Source organism: Hyaena hyaena, unplaced genomic scaffold (assembly GCF_003009895.1).
Source record: "Hyaena hyaena isolate Hyena2069 unplaced genomic scaffold, ASM300989v1 scaffold_575, whole genome shotgun sequence".
Taxonomy (NCBI): domain Eukaryota; kingdom Metazoa; phylum Chordata; class Mammalia; order Carnivora; family Hyaenidae; genus Hyaena; species Hyaena hyaena.
This window is the reverse complement of record NW_024081206.1, coordinates 426,376-453,044: the sequence shown is the minus strand read 5'-3', so window position 1 is coordinate 453,044 and position 26,669 is coordinate 426,376. Positions and strand designations below refer to the sequence as shown.

Here is a 26,669-nt window from a genome sequence, read left to right as displayed (position 1 = left end):
AAGCTGTGGTTGTGGATTACCACTAGAATGGCACTTGGATTTTCCCTGGCAGTCCGCCCAGTTTTTAGTTGTCTGAGTGCTTGCTTTGACATTCTATCTGTTCTGCAGATGTGAGGATTTGAAATTACTTCATTTTTAGTGTGTGCTGGGTTGCAGTCTCCTTTTTGTGTTGTTGTTGTTTCCCTTTTGGAAAGTTTTTATCCACAAAGAATTTCAGTTTCAGACATTATTCATCTTATGTCTGGAACACTAAAATCTCATGAGCTCCCATATGTCTTATCTCTTTCTACCTTTAGAATATTCAGAATGCTGCCACAGCTAAAGTCAGTTTTATCATTTCATTGCTGCTTGCTTCATTTCTATACTTATTGTATAGGCTAATGTGCCTTAGTAGAGAATTCAATAAGTAAATTTGGTGTATCCACACAGTGTATATAAGATATATGATGTATGTTTTTATTTTTATGGAAAGACGTTTCCCTATATTAAGTGGAAAAATCAGGTAATAAACTATGATTCTTATTTTTGTTTTTAAAAAATTATATTCATGGGTCCCCTGGGTAGCTCAATCAGTTGAGCATCTGACTTTGACTCAGGTAATGGTCTCAAGGGTATGTGGGCTTTGTGCTGAAAGCTTGGAGATTGCTTCGGATTCCCTGCCTCCCTCTCTGCCTTTCTCCCACTTGCATGTGTGTGTTCTCTCTCTATCTCAAAAATAACGATTAAAAAATAAATAAAACAAACTCATTCATAAAAATCCTCATATCTATGTGTGTGTGTATATATATATACATATACATACGGTGTGTATGTATGTGTATACACATACATATGTGTGTATATGTGTGTGTGTGTATATATATATATATATATATATATATATATATATGCAGTTAAAGCCAAAAAAGGGCTTTTACAAATATGTTCACATTGATACTTTCTAGGTGTGATTTTTTTTTACTCTGTGTTAATTGCATGTGCATACTCTATTTTTGCAAGAGGTATGTTCTATTTCTACAGTCATTACTTTTATAAAGATTACAACTGTTGTTTAAGAAGTAGGCAGCAGAGGCACCTGGGTGGCTCAGTCAGTTAAGTGTCCGACTCTTGATTTTGGCTCAGGTCATGATCTCATAGTTGGTGGGATCAAGCTCCACATTCGGCTATGTACTGACAGTGCAGAGTCTGCTTGGGATTCTTTTCTCTGTCCCTCCCCCTCTGCCTCCCTCTCTCTTTCTCTCTCTCTCTCTCAAAAATAAAAAAAATTTAAAAAGTAAGCAACAATTTTGAACTGTCAAATCCAAATTGCATTGAAAGCAATTCCAAGCCCCCTCCCCAGCTTTCTTCCAGCCATGCCCTACTTTGGGATTTTTTTCCTATTCTCTTACCCATTCAAGCAGTTGTTTCTATTTATTTTTCTCCATGTTCCTGGTCATCTTCTAGAATTGCCCACTTGGCTCTGACAAATACCTCTGCTCACTTGTACCAAATTTAACTTGGCAGAGAAGGAAAGGATGATGTAAAAATTATGTTCTAAAAGGAACTATCCCTAGGATGTGATCTTCATCAGGGCTCAGGAGGGCCTCAGTAAACACCCACTGAATAAGTTGATCTATTCTTTTTGTCTCATTTATTTTATCCCATAAGTTCCTGCAAGACAAGAGCTTTGTTTTCGGTAATGCCCTGAGCATTTGGGGTACTTAATATGCATTAATGAATAAAGTCTCTTATCCATAATTTACTTCATAAAAATGAATTTGAGATCTGTTACCACCTTTGACCAGAACTTGCCTTGAAGCCTGTCTTCATAATTGACCCTGGAATAATACCAAACTCCTGATAGCTCCTCACACATCTCCTGCCACGGCCTGCCTTGCTCCCTTTGTCCACAAGGCAGTTTTCCCTTTCTTCCTGTAGCCACAGCTGCTTGTAGTCTACCCTAGGACTGGGCCTGGCAGTATCCTCTCTGGGATGCCTTCCTTGATATAAAGGTTAGATATCTTCTTTCTCTGCCTGCTCATGATGTAAGCAGTTTGAAGCAAAATCGCTGAATCATATTTTCCTCATCTTGAAGAGTACCTGGCCCTCAAATGTTTATTAAATTGTGTTGAATATATGTTCTTCCAAAGTGTCAATGGATTTTTACCTATAGAATGTGATTTTATTTTTATATGATCCCCTCCAAAATAAGAAAAAGACTTAGAAAAGGAAAATATTTAAATTAATGTAAAAAAAAATACTACCAACAAAGAGAACTATTGTTGATGTTTTTGAAAATTTAACAATTTTTAAAAATTATAAAATAGTAAAACTTTAACCTATAAATTTTCCTTTCAGAGCCACTACTCAGGGAAATCAGTAGATTTGCAGTTCACATGCATTAAAAATTATAGCCAGTTTATTATGCTTCTTTCTACAATAAAAGTTTTTAAGTAAAACACAGCTATTTCCTAATTCAAAACAGGAAAAAAAATTGTTTTTCCTCCTGTTCCCTAGACCCCAGAGCCATCTTCTGTCCTGTTTTTCCAGAAGAGAACATCAAATGCCAGTGAAGGAAACAACTTGACCATCTTACTGAGCTGGTTAGTACAGAAGCAAAGCTGGGATGAGGAGCTCCTGATCATTGACGTGGCACTTTTCCCCTCAGTCATATTTCCTTTTCTCTACTGGAGTAAAAATAAAGGTATATTTTTAAGCACTTTGTAATTCCCATTTGCTCAGAATAGACCCTCTGCTGAGACACTCTTATTTTACTTTTAGTCTTATTATTAAGATAAACTTAAAGCTTTAATTTTCTTTCAGATTCATGTATACAGTTTCTTTTAGCATCAGAAAAATCTTCTCTTCTGAAAGATTTCCTAATGTATTTTCTCCCCTGTTTTTGAAGCGAACATAACAAATAAAATATTCAGGTCTCTTTTTTTTTTTTTTTTTTATCTTAAGAGTAGTTCAGTGGTATATGTTTTCGTATTCCTCTAAATTGTTCTCTTGGGATCAGTTTCCATACTGAGTCATCCACCAAATAGTGCCTGTGTTTTCTAGGCCAACTGATAGTTTTATTATTTCTAAATGACTCATTACTTCTGAATCATCGCACCTTGTGTATTCTGTTAAACAAAAAGTTCTTAAGTATTTTTCTATAATTTTTTTCCTCTTCTGCATCTTCACATGTCCCATCTAAATGGCATGGATATTCAACCAATTTTTTTGTGTGTCTGTGATTTCTTTTGATCATTTTCTTGAACCCTTTCAGCAGTTGAGATAAGCAGTGGAAGTTCTGTACCTCATACTCTCTGCTGCAGATGTTTCCTGAAATAGAACACATAAATAGCAACGTAAAAAATATGTGTAACACCATTCTGTTTTCCATCATTACATTTATGTTTTTAAGGTTTTAACTTCCCTAATTTTTCCATGAAATTAGGGAGAAACACCTGTAAAAGAAAAGCTCTGTTTGCACACATAATCTTTGGAATTGAGCGTGTTGGAAGAAAGAAATACTTTTCTCCCTTGACTTCTGTTTTCTGGGCTGGTTTTTGTCCTGTCCTTTAAAAATTCATTCTCTGTCTCCTTCCTTGCTTCCTTCTCCCCGCTGTACATGGCAGCCTTCCTCAGAGTTGTGCTTTTGGCCCTATTCTCCCCGGGTACCTGGTCAGTGTTGTCCATCTTGTGGCTTTAAAACCACAAAGTCTGGTGCTTTTCCCAAATCTTTATTTCAGCCCCAGTCTCTTCACGGCCAGGTATATCCATCTACATGAGAAACATCTGGATGCTCCACCCGCACCACCATGCCTGAAGCTGCATTCGTCTCCCCTGTACCTTACACACACCTCACCACCTCATCTTCACATCTTTCTCAAACTGTTACATAATTTTAAAACTTTTTTATCAAATGTTATATATTATTTCTCATATTGAAGTGTCAGCGGTTAAGAGTTAAGTATCAGTTTCCTCTCCCAAGCTGGCCCACTCCTCAGAGATAACCACTGTGAATTTTTTCTTAACTACTGTTTTCATTATTTGCCTCCATATTTATAAATACGTATATTGCACATTTGTCATTCAGTTATTTTACACATTAGGTCTTGCGTTCCTACTATAAGTTTTAGTTCTCTCACCCCTTTTTCATCACATTACCAAAATAAAGGGTAAAAGTTGTGATCATCTCAATAAATGCAGAATAATAAGTATTTGCCAAAAGTAAATAGCCATGTGAGATTTTTTTTTTAAACTCAAAAATTAAAAATAGAAGAGAACTTTCTCAATCTGATAGAATACATATTGGCAGCTATAATACCTAATAGTAAAAGAATACTTTTCCCTAAGATCAGGTATACAGCAAGGATTTCTGAACCACCCACTTCTATTCAGTATTGTTCTGGAGATCCTAGCCAGTTTAGTAGACAGTAAGACAATAAATATATAAAGGAAAAATAAAACAATCTGTATTCTCAGACAACATGATTGTCTATATAGAACATCCCAGGGCATTTACCCAAAAAATACTGTAATAAGTAGATTTAATGAAGTGGCAAGTGACAAGATCAATATATATAAATCAACTGTGTTTCTACCAGCAGGACAAACAAATGGAAAATGAAATTAAAATAATAGTATCATTTGCATTAGCATCAAAAATATGAAATACCGGAATAAACTTAATGAAAGGCCTATAAACATTGCTGAAGGAAATTAAAGAGCACCTAAATCATTGGAGAGCTGTGTTGTATTCATGGATTACATAGATTGGAGACTTGATATTAAGATCTCTGTTGTCAACACATGGAGATGTAGAGTCAATGAAACTTCAGTCAGTATCCTAGCAGGTTTTCTTTGTGAAGATTGGCTAGTTGATTTCAAAATTGATATGAAAGTACAAAGGACCTATAATAGTCAAAATAATTCTGAAAAAGAAAAAAGAAAACTGAGGATCTACATTATTACAGTTGACCCTAGAACCACATGGGAGTTAGGGGCACCAACCCTCCGTGTGTTTGAAAATCAGGGTGTAACTTTTGATTCTCCAAAAACTTAACTACTAATAGCAGTCACTTTTTTTTTAAAATTTTTTGTTTTCTGAGAGAGAGATACAGTGTGAGCAGGGGAGGGTCAGAGAGAGAGAGGTAGACACAGAATCCAAAACGGCTAGCCTTCAGCACAGAGCCCACCCACGAACTGTGAGATCATGACCTGAGGCGAAGTCAGACACTTAACCAACTGAGCCACCCAGGCGCCTCTAGCAGTCACTTTTTATACAATATTCAATTTACCAGAGAGAAAAACTGCTCTCATAGAGATGATTAGTGTCACATGGACTTTCAAGTGAATGCTTGTAATATGTGAGCTCGTGGCAACAGCAACAGGAAATGACTACAGAATTATTACAGTACTACAGTATGTACTGTAGTTAATTTTATGCAGTTGTGATTTAATATTGTGACTTTTGTTTCTTTTCTCTTGACTGGGAATGGTGCCATGTATGATTTGTGTAAGTTTTGATAAATTTTAACTTTTCCTAATTGATTTGCATATATTTATGGTAGTAAATGATAAAGTAGACTGTATCTACATATATTTTATGCATTCATGATCTACCTAACTTTTTCTTAGCTTTTTCAGTATTTCTAGGCTATGGAGTTCATCTGCAAGGTTTTTGAAATTGTCACAAAATATGAGAATTTTTTCCATTGTATTTTTTCAAAAAATCTGCATATTAAGTGGACCTGCATAGATCAAACCCATGTTGTTCAAGGGTCAAAGGTATTTTTTTAAGACTTACAAAAAGTAAAATATTTAAGACAAAATGGAATTGGAGTATATAAAGACAAAAGAGTAGGGAATCCAGAAATAAGCCTATATATATAGGCTTTGTTTTTTAACAAAGACTCCAGCCTGGGGACAGGCTTTGGTGGGGACAGGACAGTCTTTTGAACAAATGGTACTGTGTGACCTTCAAACTCAAAAGAAAAAATGATTCATTGGATTATTAGAAATTAGGATTAAGACCTCCTTTTCAAATGCTACTTCTAAGAAATTAAAAGCCAAAGACCAGGAGATAATACTTATAGCTAAAATATACAATGTACTTTTAGAACTCAATAATGAAAGACAACCTAAAAAAAGTTGAATAAACACTTTATAAAATAATATATATTCAAATTGTTAGTAAGCATATGAAAAAAATGCTCAATATCATTTGTCACCAGGGAAATGCAAATTAAATCCATAGTGAGATATCACTTCATACCCACTAAAATGGATAAAAGGAAATTAACCGACAAGTATCCAAAAGGATATAAAGACACTACAGCTCCCAAGTGTTGCTGATGAGACTGTGAATGGTAGAACCACTTTGGGAGACAGTTCTACATGCTTATATAAAATTAAACGTATTCCTGTCATGACTCACTAATTCCACTGTTAACTACACAGAAAAAAAATGAATGTATATCCACAAAGACTTTTACTTGAATGTTCATAGCAGCTTTAATTCATATTAACCCAAATCAAAATGACTCAAATATCCATCAACTGGTAGTAGAGGAGACAAATTTTGATGCAGCCGTACAGTAAAATACCTACTAAACAGTAAAAAGGAATATACAACTGATACATGCAGTAACATGGCTGAATCTCAAAACCATTATGTTAAATGAGAGAAATCAAACCAAAAAGTATGTATATTGCCTGATTACATTTGTATGAATCAGATCAGTGATTATCAGATACTGCACATTAGGGAAAATGATTGGAAAGGGCATTGGGATACTTTTAGGATGGCATAGATGTTTTGTCTTTTAATAGGGCAGTGGTTACATGATTCTTATTAAATCTCATTGTACACATAATATGTACATTTTTAAATAAAGTTGACTTAAAATGAGAGGCTCTAAAAAGCTTCTAGAGGAAGCTCTTTGTGGGTAGCATTTGTCAATTCTTGGACTTTACTGTAAGGTAATGTGGTTAGATGGGATTTCTAATCTCGAGCAAAGGATTCTTCTTTTTTTTAATTGTACACTTTATTTTTTTAATTTTTTCCCTTGGATTCATTTATTTTTTTTCTTTTATAGTTTCTTGTCATATTGGTTTCCATGTAACACCCAGTGCTCATCCCAACAAGTGCCCTCCTCCATGCCTATCACCTCCCTTCCCCTCTCCTCCACCCCCATCAGCCCTCAGTTTGTTCTCAGTATTCAAGAATCTCTCATGGTTTGCCTCCCTCCCTCTCCCCACCTATTTTTTCCCCTTCTCCTCCCCCATGGTCCTCTGTTAAGTTTCTCCTGTTCCACTTTTAAGTGAAGACTTATGGTATCTGTCCTTCTCTGCCTGACTTATGTCACTCAGTGAAACACCCTTGATTTCCATCCATGTTGCTACACATGGCCAGATTTCATTCTTTCACATTGCCATGTAGTATTCCATTGTATAGATAAACTACATCTTTTTTTTAAAATGTGTTTTTATTTATTTCTGAGAGAGAGATAGAGGCAGCGTGAGCAGGGGGGCGGTCAGAGAGAGAAGGAGACTCAGAATCCGAAGACAGGCTCCAGGCTCTGATCTAGCTGTCACCACAGAGCCCGACGCGGGGCTCAAACCCATGAACCGTGAGATCATGACCTGAGCCAAAGTCAGACGCTTAACCTACTCAGCCACCCAGGCGCCCCAATCACATCTTCTTGATCCGTTCATCAGTTGATGGACACTTAGGCTCTTTCCATGATTTGACTATTGTTGAAAGTGTTGCTATGAACATTGGGGTACATGTGCCCCTATGCATCAGCACTCGTGTATCGCTTGAGTAAATTCCTAGCAGTGCTATTGCTGGGTCATAGGGGAGTTCTATTGTTAATTTTATGAGGAACCTCCACACTGTTTTCCAGAGGGGCTACACCAGTTTACATTCCCACCAACAGTGTAAGAGGGTACCCATTTCTCCACATCCTAGCCAGCATCTGTAGTCTCCTGATTTGTTCATTTTAGCCACCGTGACTAGCGTGAGGTGGTATCTCGGTGTGGTTTTGATTTGTATTTACCTGATGAGGAGGGACGCTGAGTATCGTTTCATGTGTCTGTTGGCCATCTGGATGTCCTCTTTGGAGAAGTGTCTGTTCATATCTTCTGCCCATTTCTTCACTGGATTATTTGTTTTCGGGTGTGGAGTTGGGTGAGTTCCTTATAGATTTTGGATATTAACCCTTTATCTGATATGTCATTTGCAACTATCTTTTCCCATTCCATCGCTTGCCTATTGGTTTTATGGATTGTTTCCTTTGCCATGCAGAAGCATTTATCTTGATGAGGTCCCAACAGTTCATTTTTGCTCTTGATTCCCTTGCTTTGGGGATGTGTCAAGTAAGAAATTGCTGTGGTTGAGGTCAAGGAGGTTGTTTCCTGCTTTCTCCTATCTGCTTTGGGTCAATACCATACTGTCTTGATGATGACAGCTTTGTAGTAGAGGCTAAAGTCTGGGATGGTGATGCCTCCTATTTTGATTTTGTTCTTCAATATTACTTTGGTTATTTGGGGTCTTTTTTGGTTCCATACAAATTTTTGGATAGTTTGTTCTAGCTTTGAGAAGAATGCTGGTGCAGTTTTGATGGGAATTGCATTGAATGTGTAGAGTGCTTTAGGTAGTAATGACATCTTAACTATATTTATTCTTCCTATCCATGAGCATGGAATGTTTTTCCATTTCTTTGTGTCTACTTCAGTTTCCTTCAGAGTTTTCTAGTTTTCATCATGCAGATTTCCCATATCTTTGGTTAGGTTTATTCCTAGGTATTTTATGGTTTTTGTGCAATTGTGAATGGGATCAGTTTCTTAATTCTCTTTCTATTGCTTCATTATTGGTGTATAAAAATGCAACCATTTCTGTATGTTGTTTTTGTACCCTGCAACTTTGCTGAATTCATGGATCAGTTCTAGTAGGCTTCTGGTGGAGTCTGTCAGGTTTTCTATGTAGAGTATCATGTCATCTGCGAAAAGTGAAAGTTTGACTTCTTCTTTGCCAATTCTGATGCCTTTTATTTCCTTTTGTTGTCCGATTGCTGGTGCTAAGACTTCCAGCACTATGTTAAACAACAGTGGTAAGAGTGGACATCCCTGTCATGTTCCTGATCTCAGGGGGAAAGCTCTCAGTTTTTCCCCATTGAGGATGATGTTAGCTGAGGGCTTATCATAAATGGCTTTTATGATGTTTAAGTAAGTTCCTTCTATCCCAACTTTCTCGAAGGTCTTTATTAAGAAAGGATGCTGTAGGGGTGCCTGAGTGGCTCAGTCAGTTAAGCGTCCGACTTGAGCTCAGGTCATGATCTCAAGGTTCGTGGGTTTGAGTCCTGCGTTGGGCTCTGTGCTGACCGCCAGCTCAGAGCCTAGAGTCTGTTTCATATTCTGTATCTCCCTCTCTCTCTGACCCTCCTCTGCTCACACTGTCTCTTGCTCGCTCGCTCTCGCTCGCTCTCTCCCTCTCTCTTTCTCGCTCGCTCCCTCTCTCTTAGAAAAAAAAATTAAGAAAAAAAGAGAAAGGATGTTGTATTTTGTCAAATGCTTTTTCTACACCGATCGACAGGATCATATGGTTTTTATCTTTTCTTTTGTTAATGTGATTTATCACATTGATTTTGTGAATATTTAACTAGCCCTGTAACCCAGGAATGAATCCCACTTGATCATGGTGGATAATTCTTTTTATATGCTGTTGAATTCAATTTGCAAGTATCTTGTTGAGGATTTTTGCATCCATGTTCTCAAGGATATTGGCCTGTAGTTCTCTTTTTTTTCTGGGTCTTTGTCTGGCTTGGGAATCAAAGTGATGCTGGCTTCATAGAATGAGTCTGGAAGTTTTTCTTCCATTTCTATTTTTTGGAATATGTTGAGAAGAATGGGTATTAACTCCGATATAAATGTCTGATAAAATTCCCCAGGGAAACCATCAGGTCCAGGGCTCTTATTTGTTGGGAGATTTTTGATAACTGAATCAATTTCTTCACTAGTTTTGGGTCTGTTCAGATTTCCTATCTCTTCCTGTGTGAATTTTAGGGTGAGTGTGTGTTTAGGAATTTGTCCATTTCTTCTAAGTTGTCCAGTTTGTTGGCATAAAATTTTTCATCGTATTCCTGATAATTGCCTGCATTTCTGAGGGATTGGTTATAATAAATCCATTTTCATTCATGATTTTGTCTGTTTGGGTGCTCTCTTTTCTTTTTGAGAAGCCTGGCTAGAGGATTATTAATTTTGTTTATTTTTTGAAAAAAACAACTCTTGGTTTCATTGATCATTCAACTTTTTGGGAGGGTTCTATATTGTTTATTTCTGCCCTGATCTTTATTATTTCTCTTCTTCTGCTTTGTTTGGGGTACTCTTGTTGCTCTCCTTCTAGTTCCTTTAGGTGCACCGTTAGATTATGTATTTGTGCTTTTTCTAATTTCTTGAAATAGGCCTGGAGTGCAATATACTTTCCTCTTAGGACTGCTTTTGCTGCATCCCAAACAGTTTGGATTGTTGTATTTTCCTTTTCATTGGTTTCCATATATTTTTTAATTTCTTCACTAATTGCCTGATTGACCCATTCATTCTTTAGTAGGGTATTCTTTAACCTCCATGTTTTTGGAGGTTTTCCAAACTTTTTCCTGTGATTGATTTCAAGTTTCATAGCATTGTGATCTGACAGTGTGCATGGTATGATCTCGATTCTTTTATCTTTATTGAGGGCTGCTTTATGTCCCAGTATGTGATCTATCTTGGAGAATGTGCCATGTGCACTTGAGAAGAAAGTGAATGTCATGGCCTCACAATGTAGAGTTCTAAATATACCTGTCAAGTTCATCTGGTCCGATATATCATTCAGGTCCATTGTTTCTTTAGTGTTTTTCTGTCTAGTTGATCTATCCGTTGTTGTAAGTGGAGTATTAAAGCCCCCTGCTATTAGCACATTCTTATCCATGAGGTTGTCTGTTTGTGATTATTTTATATGTTTGGGTGCTACCAAATTTGGGTCATAGACATTTATAATTGTTAGTTCTTCCTGATGGATAGACTCTGTAATTACTATATAATGCCCTGCTTCGTCCCTTGTTACTGACTTAAAGTCCAGTTTGTCCGATTTAAGTATGGCTCCTCCACCTTTACTCTGACTTCCAGTCATATGATCAAGATTTCTTCATCTCCTTACTTTCAGTCTGAAGGTGTCCTCAGGTCTATAATGAGTCTCTTGTAGACAGCAAATAGATGGATTTTGTTTTTTTTTTTTTATCCATTCTGCTACCCTATGTCTATTGATTGGAGCATTTAGTCCATTTACATTCAGTGTTATTATTGAAAAATATGTGTTTAGAGTCGTTGTGTTCTCTGTAGGATTCATGCTTGTGGTGGTGTCTCTAGTATCTTGTGTTCCTTGCAACATTTCCCTCATAGAGTACCATCTATGAACTTAAGACCTCTTGTAGGGCTGGTTTAGTGAAATCCTTGAAATTCATTCAGTTTTTGTTTATTTGGGAAGACTTTATGTCTCCTTCTATTCTGAATGACAGGTTTGCTGGATAGAGGATTCTTGGCTTCATATTTTTCCTATTCATCACATTGAAAATTTCCTGCCATTCGTTTCTGGCCTGCCAAGTTTGAGTAGATAGGTTTTTGACTACTCTCAATGGTCTCCCTTTGTATGTTAGGGCCCTTTTAACCCTAGCTGCTTTCAGAATTCTCTTTGTCCTTATATTTTGCCAGTTTCACTATGATGTGTTGTGCAGAAGATCAATTCAAGTTACATCTGAGGGGCGTTCTCTGTGCCTCTTGGATTTCAATGTCTGTTTCCTTCCCCAGTGTGGGGAAGTTCTCAGGTATAATTTGTTCAAGTACCCCTTCACTGCCTTTCTCTCTCTCTTCCTCTTCTGGAATTCCTATGATACAGATATTGTTTCGTTTGATTGTATCACTCTGTTCTCGAATTCTCCTTTTGTGCTCCTCAATCAATTTATTTCTCTTTTTCTCAGGTTCCTCTTTTTATATAATTGTGTCTTCTAATTCACCTATTCTCCTCTCTGCCTCTTCAGTCCATACATTGGCTGTCTCCATTTTATTATGCATCTCATTTATAGCATTTTTTAGTTCATCCAACTATTTTTAAGGTCCATAATCTTTGTAGCAATAGCATCTCTGGTGTCTTCCATGCCTTGTTCAAGCCTAGCGATTAATTTTATGACTATTGTTCAAAATTCTTAGTTATGTTGCTTCTATCTGTTTTGAACAATTCTTTAGCTGTCACTTCCTCCTGGAATTTATTTAGAGGAGAGTTCTGTTTCATCATTTTGGCTTTCTGTCCCTTTTAAGTTTTAAAAGCTGGTTAGGCGCTCTGCACCTGCGAGTTCTCCTTTATTAAAAGAGGCTCATTGTATGTCCAGGACCTGTCCATTCAGGAAGTATTCATTCAATGGTGTCCCTTGGTCTCTCTTTTTGTGCCTTTGATGGTTTTACTTCCCTACTTGTAGTGATATTTGAGACTCTCCACCATGTGTACATTGGCTTGTTTCTTGAGGTAGCCCTGTGAGGCTGTCTTCTTAGTGGACTCTGTCTCTTTTCCTCCCAGACCCTTGAGGTTCGGTGTCCTATGGCTTCAGCTCTTCTTTGAGAGATGCCAGCAAGCAAAAAGTATGGAGCTCCCTACTTCTCCGCCATCTTGCCTCCTCCCTCAAAGGATTCTTTAATCCCCATTGGTAGACGGGAGGTAGAGGTATCAGCCTGGTTTCTAGTGATCTAGACCTAGGCAGAGGAAAATGGGCTTATGCAGAATATAGACTGTACTCAAATTCCAGTCCTTTACCATCCTCTCTGTCTGCCCTTGAGATTGGTGCTTTTCTGGTTCAAATTGTTGTTTTGTATTGTTTTGTTTTTTTAACCAGCAAATAAACATTCTCTCTTCAACAGAGTGAAGGAGGAGTAATTTTCTGAGTTGTGGAGTGAGACTGGGAAGGTCTGTTCCTTTGCAGACTTTCAAACAATCCCCTTATGTGCTTTCCTCTATCCTAGCCCATTTCTTTTTTTTTTTTTTAATGTTTGTTTATTTTTGAGAGATAGAGAGACCAAGTGCAAGCAGGGGAGAAGCAGAGAGGGAAAGAGAGAATCCAAAGCAAGCTCCAGTCTCTGAGCTGTCCTCACAGAGCCCAACACAGGGCTCAAACTCATGAACTGTGAGATCATGACCTGAGCCTAAGTTGGACACTTAACCAACAGAGCCACCCAGGCACCCCATCATAGCCCATTTCTAAACCTAGACCTATTTTCTGTTGTACAGGGTGAATTGGTTTCCTGGCCATTTAGTATGCCTTCCTCCTCTACTCTGCTAAGTCATTTACTAACCATTCCTGCTTCTGTTTTTTACCTTCATATATAGTGATTTGGGGTTATGGGAGTCAGGGTCTTTGAATATGGAGTTTACATTCCTGATTTTATTCTTACTTTTTGGAAGATACTTAAAACTGTAAAATCCATACTGTACATTTTTAATTTTAGCAATGTCAAACCCATTATAATTCTCTAAACACACAACTCTTTTAATATTTCTGTGCCTTTGTAAAATTCCTTTTTTGTATTTAAGGTCTCGTTTAATCTCTTCTTCACTTGATAAGCTTTTTTTTTTTTCTTTTTACAAATAGTGTATTGTCAAATTAGTTTCCACATAACACCCAGTGCTCATCCCCACAAGTGTCCTCCTCTATGCCCATCCCCCCCCCCCCCCCTTCCTTCAGTCCTCAGTTTTTGTCAGCATTCAAGAGTCTCTCATGGTTTGCCTCTCTCCTTTTCCCCCACCATTTCCCCCCTTCTTCTCCCCCTTATTCCTCAGTTAAGTTCCTCCTATACGTGCAAACATATGATATTTGTCCTTCTCTGCCTGACTTATTTCGCTCAGCATAACACCCTCAAGGTCCATCCATGTTGCTACACATAGCCAGATTTCATTGTTTCTCATTGCCATGTAGTATTCCATGGTATAGATAAACCACATCTTCTTGATCCATTCATCCGTTGATGGACACTTAGGCTCTTTCCATGTTTTGGCTATTGTTGAGAGTGCTGCTATGAACATTGGGGTACATGTGCTCCTATGCATCAGCATTTCTGTATCCCTTGGGTAAATGCCTAGCAGTGCTATTGCTGGGTCCTAGGGGAGTTCTATTGTTAGTTTCCTGAGGAACCTCCACACTGTTTTCCAGAGGGGCCGCACCAGTTTACATTCCCACCAACAGTGTAGGAGGGTGACCATTTCTCCACATCCTCGCCAGCATCTAGAGTTCTCTGATTTGCTCATTTTAGCTACTCTGACATGTGTGAGGTGGTATCTCAGTGTGGTTTTGATTTGTATTTCCCTGATGAGGAGGGATGCTGAGCATCGTTTCATGTGTCTTTTGGCCATCTGGATGTCCTCTTTGGAGAAGTGCCTGTTCATACACTTGATAAGCTTTTATCTTTTAAAATCCAGTTCTCTCTCTCCTAACTTTTGTTTGCTACTTCTATACCTTTGTTTTACAACAAATCCACTTTATCAGAAATGGCCGTATAGCAGTTTTCTATGGAGAAATACTTGGAGCCACTGGAAAGTACTTGTGAGACTCACTGTAAACTGCTTAAACTGGAAGAAATAATAAGTGCTGAATAAACTCTGAGGTTGCATATGAACCACTTTGGCAGTTTGTTGGTATGAAAGAACCAGGAGAGACAAAAGGCTTAGTAGGTAGGCGAGCAATGTAAATATGCAGTATAATTAACTGTACCTTCCTGACAAATCTGTATTCTGCACTCTACTTTGGATACAACAGATGTTCAGACTGAAAAATTGTGCCATGTATTTCAAGTCAAAGATTGTTTGAAACATTCATTTCATGTGCCGTTAAGACAGAAAAAATTCAGGTGTGCCTGGGTGGCTCTGTTGGTTAATTATCCAACCCTTGATTTGATTCTGGCTCACATTTTGATCTCATGGCTCATGAAATCAAGCCTCACATCTGGCTTTGCACTGACAGTGCAGAGCCTGCTTTGAATTCAATCTCTCCCTTTCTGCCTGCCCTCCCCCCAATAAACAAACATTTAAAAAAAAAGAAAAAATTCAAACTATGATACAATGCTTTCTTACCATTTAGAAATTTTTACTTATTGAAGGAGTTCTTTTGGACTTAAGTTGACAGGTATTTGTATTTCTGTTTCACTCTTGTGCATACATTGTCTTTGGGACTAGCCTACAGTTTGGGTTTTCTTTGAAATCCCCCTTGCTAACATTACCAGTGGCCTTCACATTGGCAAATCCAGTGGGTAATTTTTGTTTTGCTTTTACTTATTAGCAGCATCCAATACTAGTGACCTCCATTTTGAGTCTCTCCTTCAGCCTTCATGAGACTATCTCCTGGTTTCCGTGGTACCTTATTAGCTCTTCCTTCTTATGTTCCCTCTAAGAATTCTGTTCCTCTATTTAATCCAGAAATGCTAGTGATCTCAGCTCTCTTCTCAGCCCAGAGCCCTTCTCACTGGTTGCACTCACCCTGAGTAACCTCTCAGGACTGCATTGCCAACCCAGTTCTTTCTGCTGACCTCCAGGTTTTTTTATTCACATTTCAGCACATTCACTGCTTCAATATGCCACAGGTACTTTTTCAAGCAACACTTTCAGAAGAACACTCTATGGTTTCTATGGCCATCCTCCCTTAAAACAAAACCAAAACATCTGTGTTGGGAGTAGCAACATTAGTCTCCTAAAACCCAGGCACAAAAACCAAGATTCCTCTCTCTCATTTTCTCTTCTCCTGTGAATTCTTCCTCTTTACCTATCTATCCAGTGCCCTCCTCTTTGTTAAACTACTGCCACCTACTTGGTTTTGGTTCTCACCTCTTCTTGCGTGGATTATTCAATAGTATCCTAATTGATTTCCATGTCTCCACTCAGCTGCTAGAATGATCTTTCTAAAATATAAATTTGATCCTATTACTCACCAGCCTAAAAGGTCTTTGTTTTACCTATGATTTTCAGAATTAAGTTCAGGCTCTTAATTTAGCACACAAGCCAGTGTATGGTCTACTTCCTGCTGCTCTACTGGTTTCCTCCCCTCTTGCTTATCTGTACACTCCTCCCAGCAAAATCAGCTGGAACTACTTTTAGTTCCGAACTCAACTGTGCCGTGTTAGGCCTCTGAGCTTTCACATGTTTTCCTCTGCCTGGAGTATTCTTCCCTTCCTTTTTGTCCAATTTTTGTTGATCCTTCAAAACTAGGTACATACATCCCTTACTTTGGGAGGTCTTTCCTGACTCTCCAGTCTAATTTGGAGGCTCTCTTTCAAATGGACAAAGGGCTTGAAAAAAGGCTTCACAAATGAACACAAAATGTCTATGAGGTAAATAAAACAATGTTCAGGCACAATTTAAAACAATGTGCTTACATTTTTTTCATCCGTCAACTTAGCAAAGATTTAAAGAGTGATATCACTCAAGGAGAGCATGGGGAAATGGGTCCAATCCTACCCCAATATTGGAAGTATTGATTTGTTATTTTTCTGGAGGAAAGATTGACCTTGTGTATCTAAGAATCTTTAAGATGTATATGCATACATATACAACACTGCTTTTGACTCCGCATTCTACTGCTTAGAATATATCTTAAGAAAATAGGGGTGCCTCTGTGGCTCAGTGGTCAAGCATCTGACTTTAGCTCAGGTCATGATCTCACAGTTCATGGGTTCAAGCACTGTGTCAGGCTCTGTGCTGACAGCTCAGAGCCTGGAGCCTGCTTAGGATTCTGCGTCTCCGTCTCTCTCTGCCCTACTCACGCTCTGTCTCTTTCTCTCTCAAAAATAAACATTAAAAAAAAAAATTAGACAACTATGTAAAGTGTATAAAGATGTTTATAATTGTTTATTTTAAAACAAAAAATAGTAAATAAACCCAAAGTATAGCAATGATAGATGGCCTAATTATTTTATCCATATGATAAAATATTATATATCCATTAAAATGATCTAGATCTGTTTTGACATGGAAGTATATTCATGAGATATTGTTAACTTGAAGTAAGTTTTCAAATACATAGTATAGTCAACTTTTTATAAAAAATGAACATTTATACATTTTCATAAGAAAATGTCAAGATATCTGTCTATGAAAATATTAACTGGTTATTTTTTTTTTAATTTTTTTTTTAATGTTTTATTTATTTCTAGGAGAGAGAGAGAGACAGCGTGAGCAGGGGAGGGTCAGAGAGAGAGGGAGTCACAGACTGAAACAGGCTCCAGGCTCCGAACTGGCAGTCAGCACAGGGCCCGACGCGGGGCTCGAACCCACGAACCGCGAGATCATGACCTAAGCGAAAGTCGGACGCTTAACCGACTAAGCCACCCAGGCGCCCCTTTTTTTTTTTTTTTTTTTTTTTTTTTTTACAAATAGTTTATTGTCAAATTGGTTTCCATATAACACCCAGTGCTCATCCCCACAAGTGCCCTCCTCCATGCCCATCTCCCCTTCCCCCCCACACCCATCAGTCCTCAGTTTTTGTCAGCATTCAAGAGTCTCTCATGATTTGCCTCTCTCCCTTTCCCCCACCATTTCCCCCCTTCTTCTCCCCCATGTTCCTCATTAACTGGTTATTTCTGAATGGTGATATGAGTGGTTAAAATGTTTTTTTGCTTACAAACATTTTCTACCTTTTCTGACAAGAATGTGTATTCATTGTGAGAGCAAATGGGGGAAAACAGAAGCCCAGCCCTACTACTCCTGATTCCTACTGTGCTTGCTTCTCTCATTGCCCTCAAGCAGTAAGTACACTCAGGGCCACTGTAATGAATTATTCTGGGCCTGGCTCAGGGAAGAAAATGTTTGATGAGTGAACTAACTATACCAGTAACAGCTAACAGTGATTGAGCATTTCTTAGGCATTGTTCTAAGCATTTGACATTTTCACTTAATCCTCGTGATGTGAATACTGTTATTATCTCTGTTTTAGGGGTGAAATAGGCTGACAAAAATTAACCAGCTTATGTAAGGCCACACAGCTGTAAGTGGCAGGGTGGGGATTCAAACCCATGTAGCCTAAACGTTCACTTAGAGATATAAGATAGCATGAGGGTTCTGAATTAGAAAGATTACCATCTCTCTTATTGAGACTGGTTGGATTAGATTCCATGTCTAGGATTCCAGCTGAAAACTGGGTATCAGTTAATCATGGTATGAATAAAATGGCAGAATTTGACACCCACAGATCTGAACTAAATACCAGGGAAGTAATCTTATTTCCTTTGGCATTTTTTTTTTTCATACTGGGTACTTTGTTATTTTTTCTAATAGTTTATTGTCAAGTTAGTTTCCATATAACACTCAGTGCTCATCCCAAGAAATGCCCTCTTCCATGCCCATCATCCCCCTTCCCCTCTCCTCTACCCCTAACCGCCTTCAGTTTGTTCTTGGCATTCAAGAGTCTCTCATGGTTTGCCTCCCTCCCTCTCCCCCACTATTTTTCACCTTCTTCTCACCCATGGTCCTCTGTTAAGTTCCTCCTAATCCTCCTATACCTGCAAACATATGGTATCTGTCCTTCTCTGCCTGACTTATTTCGCTCAGCATAACACCCTCAAGTCCCATCCATGTTGCAACACATGGCCAGATTTCATTGTTTCTCATTACCATGTAGTATTTCATGTATAGATGAACCACATCTTCTTGATCCATTCGTCAGTTGATGGATACTTAGGCTCTTTCCATGTTTTGTCTATTGTTGAGAGTGCTGCTTTGAACATTGGGGTACATGTGCCCCTATGCATCAGCACTCCTGTATCCCTTGGGTAAATTCTTCTTTGGCATTTTTTATTTTAAAAACTCAAATAATTTAGACTGTAAACTTCTGATTCAAATTGGTACCATCCCTTGGGGTTTGTCTTTGTTATATGCTTCTTTCCTCTTCCAATTATGTTCCTTCAAAACTTTAACTTAGAGACCTTGGGGCGCCTGGGTGGCTCAGTTGGTTAAGCGCCCGGCTTCAGCTCACGTCATGATCTCACAGTTCATGGGTTTGAGCCCCATGCTGGGCTCTGTGCTGACAGCTAGCTCAGAGCCTGGAGCCTGTTTCGGATTCTGTGTCTCCCTCTCTCTTTGACCCTCCCCTGCTAATGCTGTGTTTCTCTCTTTCAGAAATAAATAAAACATAAAAAACAATTTTAACTTAATAGACCTAAAATTGCAATTAGTTCTTTAACTCTTCTTTCCCCTTTTTTTCCCTCAGTGAGATTACCTATGGCAAGTTCATCAAATTGCATTTTTAAAACCTATCAATCTTCATTTTTGCCGTATCTTCTTTTTTTCTTCTTGTTTTCTTTTAAAATCTTAGAATCTCTGAAAGCTACATTCCTATTCTTTTGAATATGGTGGCTATTAGCCACATGTGGCTTTTTCAGTTATAATTAATTATTCAGAATGGGCAAAAAATTTGAACAGCACTTCTCCACAGAAGATATGGGGCTGGTCAGTAAGCACAGGAAGAGATGTGCAACATCATTAGCCATTAAGGAAATGTAAGTTAAAACCACAGTGAGATAACATTACACACCTATTAAAATGGCTACAGTAGAAAATACAGCGTCAAATGCTGCAGTGGATGGGGAACCAACCATAGTTCTCACACTGGTGGGAATGTAAAATGGTGCATACACTTCTGTAAATAGTTTGGCAGTTTCTTATAAAGATATATTTAACATACAGCCTGACAGGTCAGACTTGTATTTATGCTAGAGAAATGGAACTATTTTCCTACAAAAACTTTGCATGAGTATTCACAGCAGCTGTTTAGTAATAGCCAAAAACAGAGACATCATAAATATCCTTAAATGACTGAATGGGTAAACTGAGGTATATCCATACAGTTGAATACAACTCAGCAATAAAAGGAATGAAATGTTGATACTTACGGTAAAGTGAAGGAATGATTTTGCAAAATTATTCTAAGTGAGAGAAGCAAATGTCAAAAGTTTATATATTTTATGATTCCACACATAAAACATTTTTGAAATGACAAAATTATAATGATAGAAAATTGATCTGTGAGTGTCAGTTAGGATTAGGGTGACTGGAGAAGTTTTTAGTGTATCCTGATTGTGGTGGTAATAACTATAGAGGGAAGGGAGGAGGGAAAGAGTGAGTGCAAGTAAAACTGGTGAAATCTGAATAAGGTCTGTAGTTCAGTTAGTAGTACCAATGTCAATTTCGTGGTTTTGATCACTGTACTATGGAGACGTGGGATGTTATCTTTGGAGGAAACTGTGGGAAGAATCCCTAGGACCTTGCTATACTATTTTTTCAACTTCTATGTGAGACTAAAATAATTCCAAATTATTATTTTATATTTTATTATATTATAATATATTATATAAATATTATATTTATATTTTATTATAAACGAAAAAAATTCCAAAAGTAAAAATTTTTTAATAAAATTAAAATCTAGCTCTTTAGTTACACTAGCCACATTTAAAGTACCCAGTAACCCCATGTGGCTAGTGGAAGCCACATCAGAACAAATATAGAATATTTCCATCAACACAGAATGTTTTATTGGGCACCGCTGGTCTAAAAGCACATGTCTGTCTTAGGCCAGTGTTCTCTCTTCCTTAACTATTTTATATTCTTATACCACAAGAATACTTGTGTTTTCTGTCTTGTTACCTTATCAGCTGGTTGTTTTGGTTATAGCCAAGCTTAGAGAAATACTTCTTTAATTTCTCAAATTTCAGAAAAATAGTCTTGATATTAATTTAGGAATTTATCATGTTTTCATAGGTATTTGAATATTTAAATTTTCTAACACTCCTGTATTTTGCCTCTGTACCAGTTTTACCACCTATATTATTAACTGTATTAAGATATAGTCCTAATATCTCTTATGTAGTTATCCAAATATACTTTCTTAGTAATATTCTTTGTTTTTCTTTCCTTTTATCCTTATCATTACCCAAAAGCTCTTTAAAAATTTTGGATTTCTAAAAGATGCATAGGTTTTCATATTTGGTGTTATTACTTCCCTGTCTTTTGTGCATCCCAAGGAAAGGTAATTCCTTCTATTGCTATGTTCTAGTATTTTGTCCCCAAACACCTCTTGGCTTCTTTGCATTTTCAGTTAAGAATTACTGCCTACATCCTTTATTGTGGAACTTCTTTCTCCTTCAGCTTCATCCTTCACAAGATCTAGTTTTATAGTTTTATATGAGCCACTATTTCAGATTGGAAGGCAAGAAGTAGAAGAAAACGTAGTGGCTCAAGATATTCACATAGCAACAAAGTTAAGACACTGAAGGATAAGAATGGGATGGGGGTGGGGGATGACCCACTTGAGGAAATCCACAAAGACAGAAATAAAGGAATATTAGAATTAAGATTTCTATCTTCCTGGGTAGGGTAGAAAATCTGAGTATTATAGTGATGTCAGTGTTTCTTCAAAATAATTCATAAGTTTTATTGCAATTGTAATCAAATTCCAATAACCTCTTTCTTGAAATTGACAACTCAAAAATCCATCTGGAAGACCATCAAAGAACATTTGGAGTATAAAAAAGAAAGTGGGGCACCTAGGTGGCTCAGTTGGTTAAACATCTAACTCTTGATTTCGACTCAAGTCATGAGTTTGAGCTCTGCATCAGTTTCCATGCTGACAGTGTGGAGCCTACTTGGGATTCCCTCTCTCTTCCCTCTCTAAAATAAATAAACTTAAAAAAATCATAATTAGGGATATGGGAAGCAAAACCAGATAATCAAACTTAATAAAACAACAGTAATTACAATAGTGTAGGACTGGCATAAAAACAATCATTGTTTCCAGAGAGCCAGGAAATGTACTCTAGCATAAGAATTCAACAAAATAAAGGTTTCTTCATAAATTAATTGTATGTGTATTCACTAAGTCTCTAATACCTAAATGAGCAAAGGATATCAAAAGACAGTTGACCAAAGAAGAAATAAATAACCAACACAGAATTTTCTAGGATTGAAGAAACAAAAATGAAAATAATGTTCTGTTTCTCATTAAGTGGGTACAGGTTTTCATTGTTAAAATACCACTGCCATTGATGGTGTAGTGAAAGTGATGCTGTCCTTCATTTCCATCATCATCTCCTTCCTATCATTGCTTTCCTGTATTTTTCTTGGTTTAGTAATACCATACATCCATCTTTCACAGGTCCTACTGGCTATACTTTTGTTATATATATGGCATCTAAACTTCTCCACTATTACTGTCCTGCTCCAAGCCCTTAAGCCCTCTTTCCCAGTTTATTGCAGTTTGTTTCTCTACTTTTTATCTTGGTCCTTCACAGTTTCTTCTGAATACAGCAGCCAAAATTACAATTTAAAATGTAAGTCTGATCCTGTAATTCCTCTGCTCAGTAGCCATCAGTTGTTACCCAGCTCACTCAGGATAAAGCCAAATTCATCATAAGAGTCTACAGATCCTGCATGATTTAGACTCCCACCTTTCCTTTCTGACCTTACCTTCCACACTACCCCACTTGCTTTCTCTGTCCAAGTCACTTTAGCCTCCTTGTCATTCTGTTAGTAAATCAAGCATACTCCCACCTCAGGGCCTTTGCACCTATAGTTACTCTGTCTGAGATGATTTAGCCCAAAATACCTCCTCCACATGTTCCTTCTCTTCTTTCAGGTCTTGGTTCAGATGTCAGTGAGGTCTTCCCTGACTGCCCATTATAACATAACCCTTCTCATTCTTTCTGAACCCTTGCCCTGCTTCATTTCTCTCCAAAGCACATGTCACCATGTTTAAGTTATAGGTTTACATACATGTGGTCTGTCTTTTCCCCATAGATTATCAACTCCATAAGAAAAGAGACTTTATTCACTGCTGTATCCCTAGCACTTAACAAGTACCTGGCACATAGTAGGCAGTCAGTATGTATGTATGTATGTATTTTTATGTTGTTTATTTTTGAGAGAGAGCACAAGCAGGAGAGGGGCAGGGAGAGAGGGAGACAGAGAATCTGAAGCAGGCTCCATGCTGTCAGCAGAGAGCCTGACATGGGTTTCGAATTCACCAACCATGAGATTGTGACCTGAGCTGAAGTCAGCCACTCAAGCCACTGAGCCACCCAGGCACCCCAGGCACTCAGTATTTATTGAGTGAATAGATTGAATCTTTTTAGAAAGCAACCACAGCATGGTTTAAAAGCCTTTTTATTTTATGTTTTTAAAGTAAGGATGATTCAATTCTGTCCACTTGGTAATAAGAGATGTGCATGTGGCAGGATCTGAGAGGATAGGATCAAGAGCAGTAATGGATGTTGTTTCTCTCTTAGATGGTAAGAAAAGAGAAGATGATGAGTGAATAATTTCCAAGTATAGAGGAAGTTATAGAATCAAGGACAAGCACTATGTGTTGGCAATCTTTGAGAAGATTAGGTTGATGGAAGCAAAAGACTGTTTAGGGGAAGTAGCAGAAAATAAAGTTATAGGTAGATGGGAACAGATGTTGAAAGTCTTTTCATTTTTAAAAAATTTTTTTAGTGTTTATTTACTTCCAAAGGAGAGAGAGAGCATGAGTTGGGGGAAGAGCAAAGAGAGGGAGATACAGAATCCAAAGCAGGCTCCAGGCTCTGAGCTGTCAGCACAGAGCCCAGTGTGGGGCTCAACCTCACAAACTGTGAGATCATGACTTCAGCTGAAGTGGGATGCTTAACCAACTGAGCCACCCAGACGCCCCTGAAAGTCTTTAAAATAAGTCAAAGGAAGTAGGATGCATGATGCATGATGGAGGTCAGGAGTTTGAATTCTTGAACGAAGAGGGATTTAAAAAAAAAAGCTTCTGAATCTAAGCTTGTTGGTGTCTTACAAGGTGGCAAGGAGGGTAAGGTAAGAAATATCAACTGGAAGGTAGCTGTAATAAGGCACAGTTGAGGTAGTAATACTCTCAGTAGTAAGGAATATAGGGGGTGATGAAATAAAGATCAAAGGAAAGCAATGATGTGGCAAAGAATAAGGTTTGGTGATTACATATGAGATGCAAAAGAGGAAATAAAAGAATCTCTCAGTATTAATAAACTACATTTTAAATTTTTTTTTCTTTTTTTATAGGTTTCTGTCATTCACAAAAAAAAATGGATCATTTAAATCTTTGGAGGACTTAGTTGTCACAGTACTTCTATACTTCCAACTAAGATTTATGACAGTAAATTTCTGCATCATAGAACTGCTGAAGAACTAAAGGATGATTTTATAAACCTACAGTATCATGATATTACTAAATAAAACTGAAGAGCACAATTATTAAATTATTAGACTTGCTAATACAAGCACACATGTGCAGTAGCTACTGTATCCTGACAGTTACCAAACCTCAAATTTAGATGTTTTTAATTTGTAGGAAAGGTCATTATATTTGCAAGAAACCACTGAACATTGTCATCAAGTATATTTTCAGCTGAGTGTAAGTTAGGAGAAATTACTTGAAACAAGTTCTAGAAAATTCCAACTCCCGTCACTGAGTGTATTCGATATTATGGCAGCAACTTACAGACTTGTGGTCAGTACTGTGAACCACTACAGCAGTGTGGTGATAGACCGACGCTTTGAGCAAGCTATACATTATTGCACTGGAACCTGCCACACCTTTACACATGGAGTTGACTGCATTGTAGTACATCATAGTGTTTGTGCAGACCTCTTGCACATCCCTGTGTCTCAGTTCAAAGATGCGGATCTGAACTCTATGTTTCTACCCCATGAAAATGGGTTTTCCCCAGCTGAGGGTGACTACCACCATCAGGCCCTAACAGGCATACCCAGGGGCAAGAAAGGATCTACGTTTCAGAACACCTGTAACTTAAAAGACATTGCAGGAGAAGCAATCAGTTTTGCCAGCGGGAAAATAAAAGAATTTTCCTTCGAAAAGCTCAAAAACTCTAACCATGCAGCTTACAAAAAGGGAAGAAAAGTTAAGTCTGACTCATTTAATAGGAGGTCAGTTGATTTTGACTTGCTCTGTGGCCATTATAACAATGATGGGAACTCCCCATCCTTTGGTTTACTACGGAGTTCCTCAGTTGAGGAAAAATCTTTGTCCCATAGAAACTCGCTTGATGCAAACCTGACGTCAATGTTTCTTCACAACTTCTCTGAAGAAGACCTGGTTACTCAGATTTTGGAAAAACATAAAATAGATAATTTTTCTTCTGGAACAGACATAAAGATGTGCTTGGATATCTTGCTGAAATGCTCTGAGGATTTGAAAAAATGCACAGATATCATAAAACAATGCATAAAGAAAAAGTCAGGGAGTAGCATCAATGAAGGAAATGGCAATGATGCAATTTCTAGCTCTGAAACTGTCTATATGAATGTAATGACCAGGTTAGCATCCTATCTGAAAAAGCTACCATTTGAATTCATGCAGCCTGGTAATAATGATGCTATAGATTTAACAGAACTGGTCAGTAATATGCCCAGTTTACAACTGACTCCCTTTTCCCCAGTATTTGGCACTGAACAGCCCCCTAAATATGAAGATGTTGTCCAGCTCTCAGCCCCTGACTCTGGACAGTTTCACACTATAGAACTGCAAGATGACAAACACAGTTCTAGGAAAACAGACGCTGTAAATTCCATTCCAAACAACTCTACAGATTATTTATATAACTCTGAAATAAATGATCCCAGAACCCTAAAAGATACCCAGCTTCAATCACAGTCGTTAAGCATGAACCCTTTAGAAAATATTTCTTCTAATGACCTAATGGAAACCCTTTATATTGAAGAAGAGTCTGATGGAAAGAAAGCATCAGATAAAGGACAAAGGGCAGAGAATGGACCTGGTCAGTTGTTAAATGAAGATAGAGCAGAATTTTCAGACCACGTTACTCATCTTAAAAAAAGTCCTGCCTCTGTGCAAAATGAAAATGGTAAGATATTTGAGAAACTAGTTGTTAACCTACCTGAGGAAGATTTTAAATCAAAAGTTCCTAAAGTTGAAGACGGAGGCCACAGAGATTATATGAATCCTAACAGCCAGGAGGAGATAGATAAATTGTTAATGGATTTGGAATCATTTTCACAGAAAATGGAGACGTCTCTGAGAGAGCCACTTGCCAAAGGTAAAAGCTCTAACTCTCTAAGTAATCCTAGTCCATTTACTGGTCAGCTTCCTATAGATGTTGAACCGAAATCTAAAGTCTCTTCACCCACTGAAAAAGTCTCACCTTCCTGTCTAACAAGGATTATTGAAACCAATGGACACAAAATAGAGGAGGAAGATCGAGTCCTCTTACTACGAATTCTAGAAAGCATTGAAGACTTTGCCCAAGAACTAGTTGAATGCAAATCGGGCAGAGGCAGTCTATCACAAGAAAAGGAAATGATGCAGATTCTACAGGAAACCTTGACCACTTCCTCCCAGGCCAATTTATCAGTCTGTAGAAGTCCTGTTGGTGATAAAGCCAAAGACAGTACTTCAGTGGTTTTGATTCAGCAGACCCCAGAGGTAATCAAGGTAAGAGCCAACAGTCTTGAATCCTGACAAGTATCTAAAGAAATGTTTTAATGTGTGCAGAGCTTATAAATAAATAGTCTTTGTGTTAGCCATTTCATAGTCTACTAAAGTTCCTGCCGTACACAAGGCATAGTCTCACTCAGTTCAGTTACAAAAAGAACTAAAAAG

The 26,669-nt window shown here is 37.8% G+C and overlaps 1 protein-coding gene across 1 annotated transcript in view; it reads left to right on the top strand.

The window, feature by feature from the left end:
- The window catches only part of PPP2R3A (protein phosphatase 2 regulatory subunit B''alpha), a 206,676-nt gene that overhangs the window by 30,662 nt on the left and 149,345 nt on the right, over positions 1-26,669 (top strand). The window contains exon 2 of the mRNA XM_039256475.1: positions 24,092-26,501. Coding sequence (XP_039112406.1) covers positions 24,516-26,501 — 1,986 coding nt within the window. The 5' untranslated portion in view covers positions 24,092-24,515. The remainder of the gene's footprint in view (positions 1-24,091; positions 26,502-26,669) is intronic.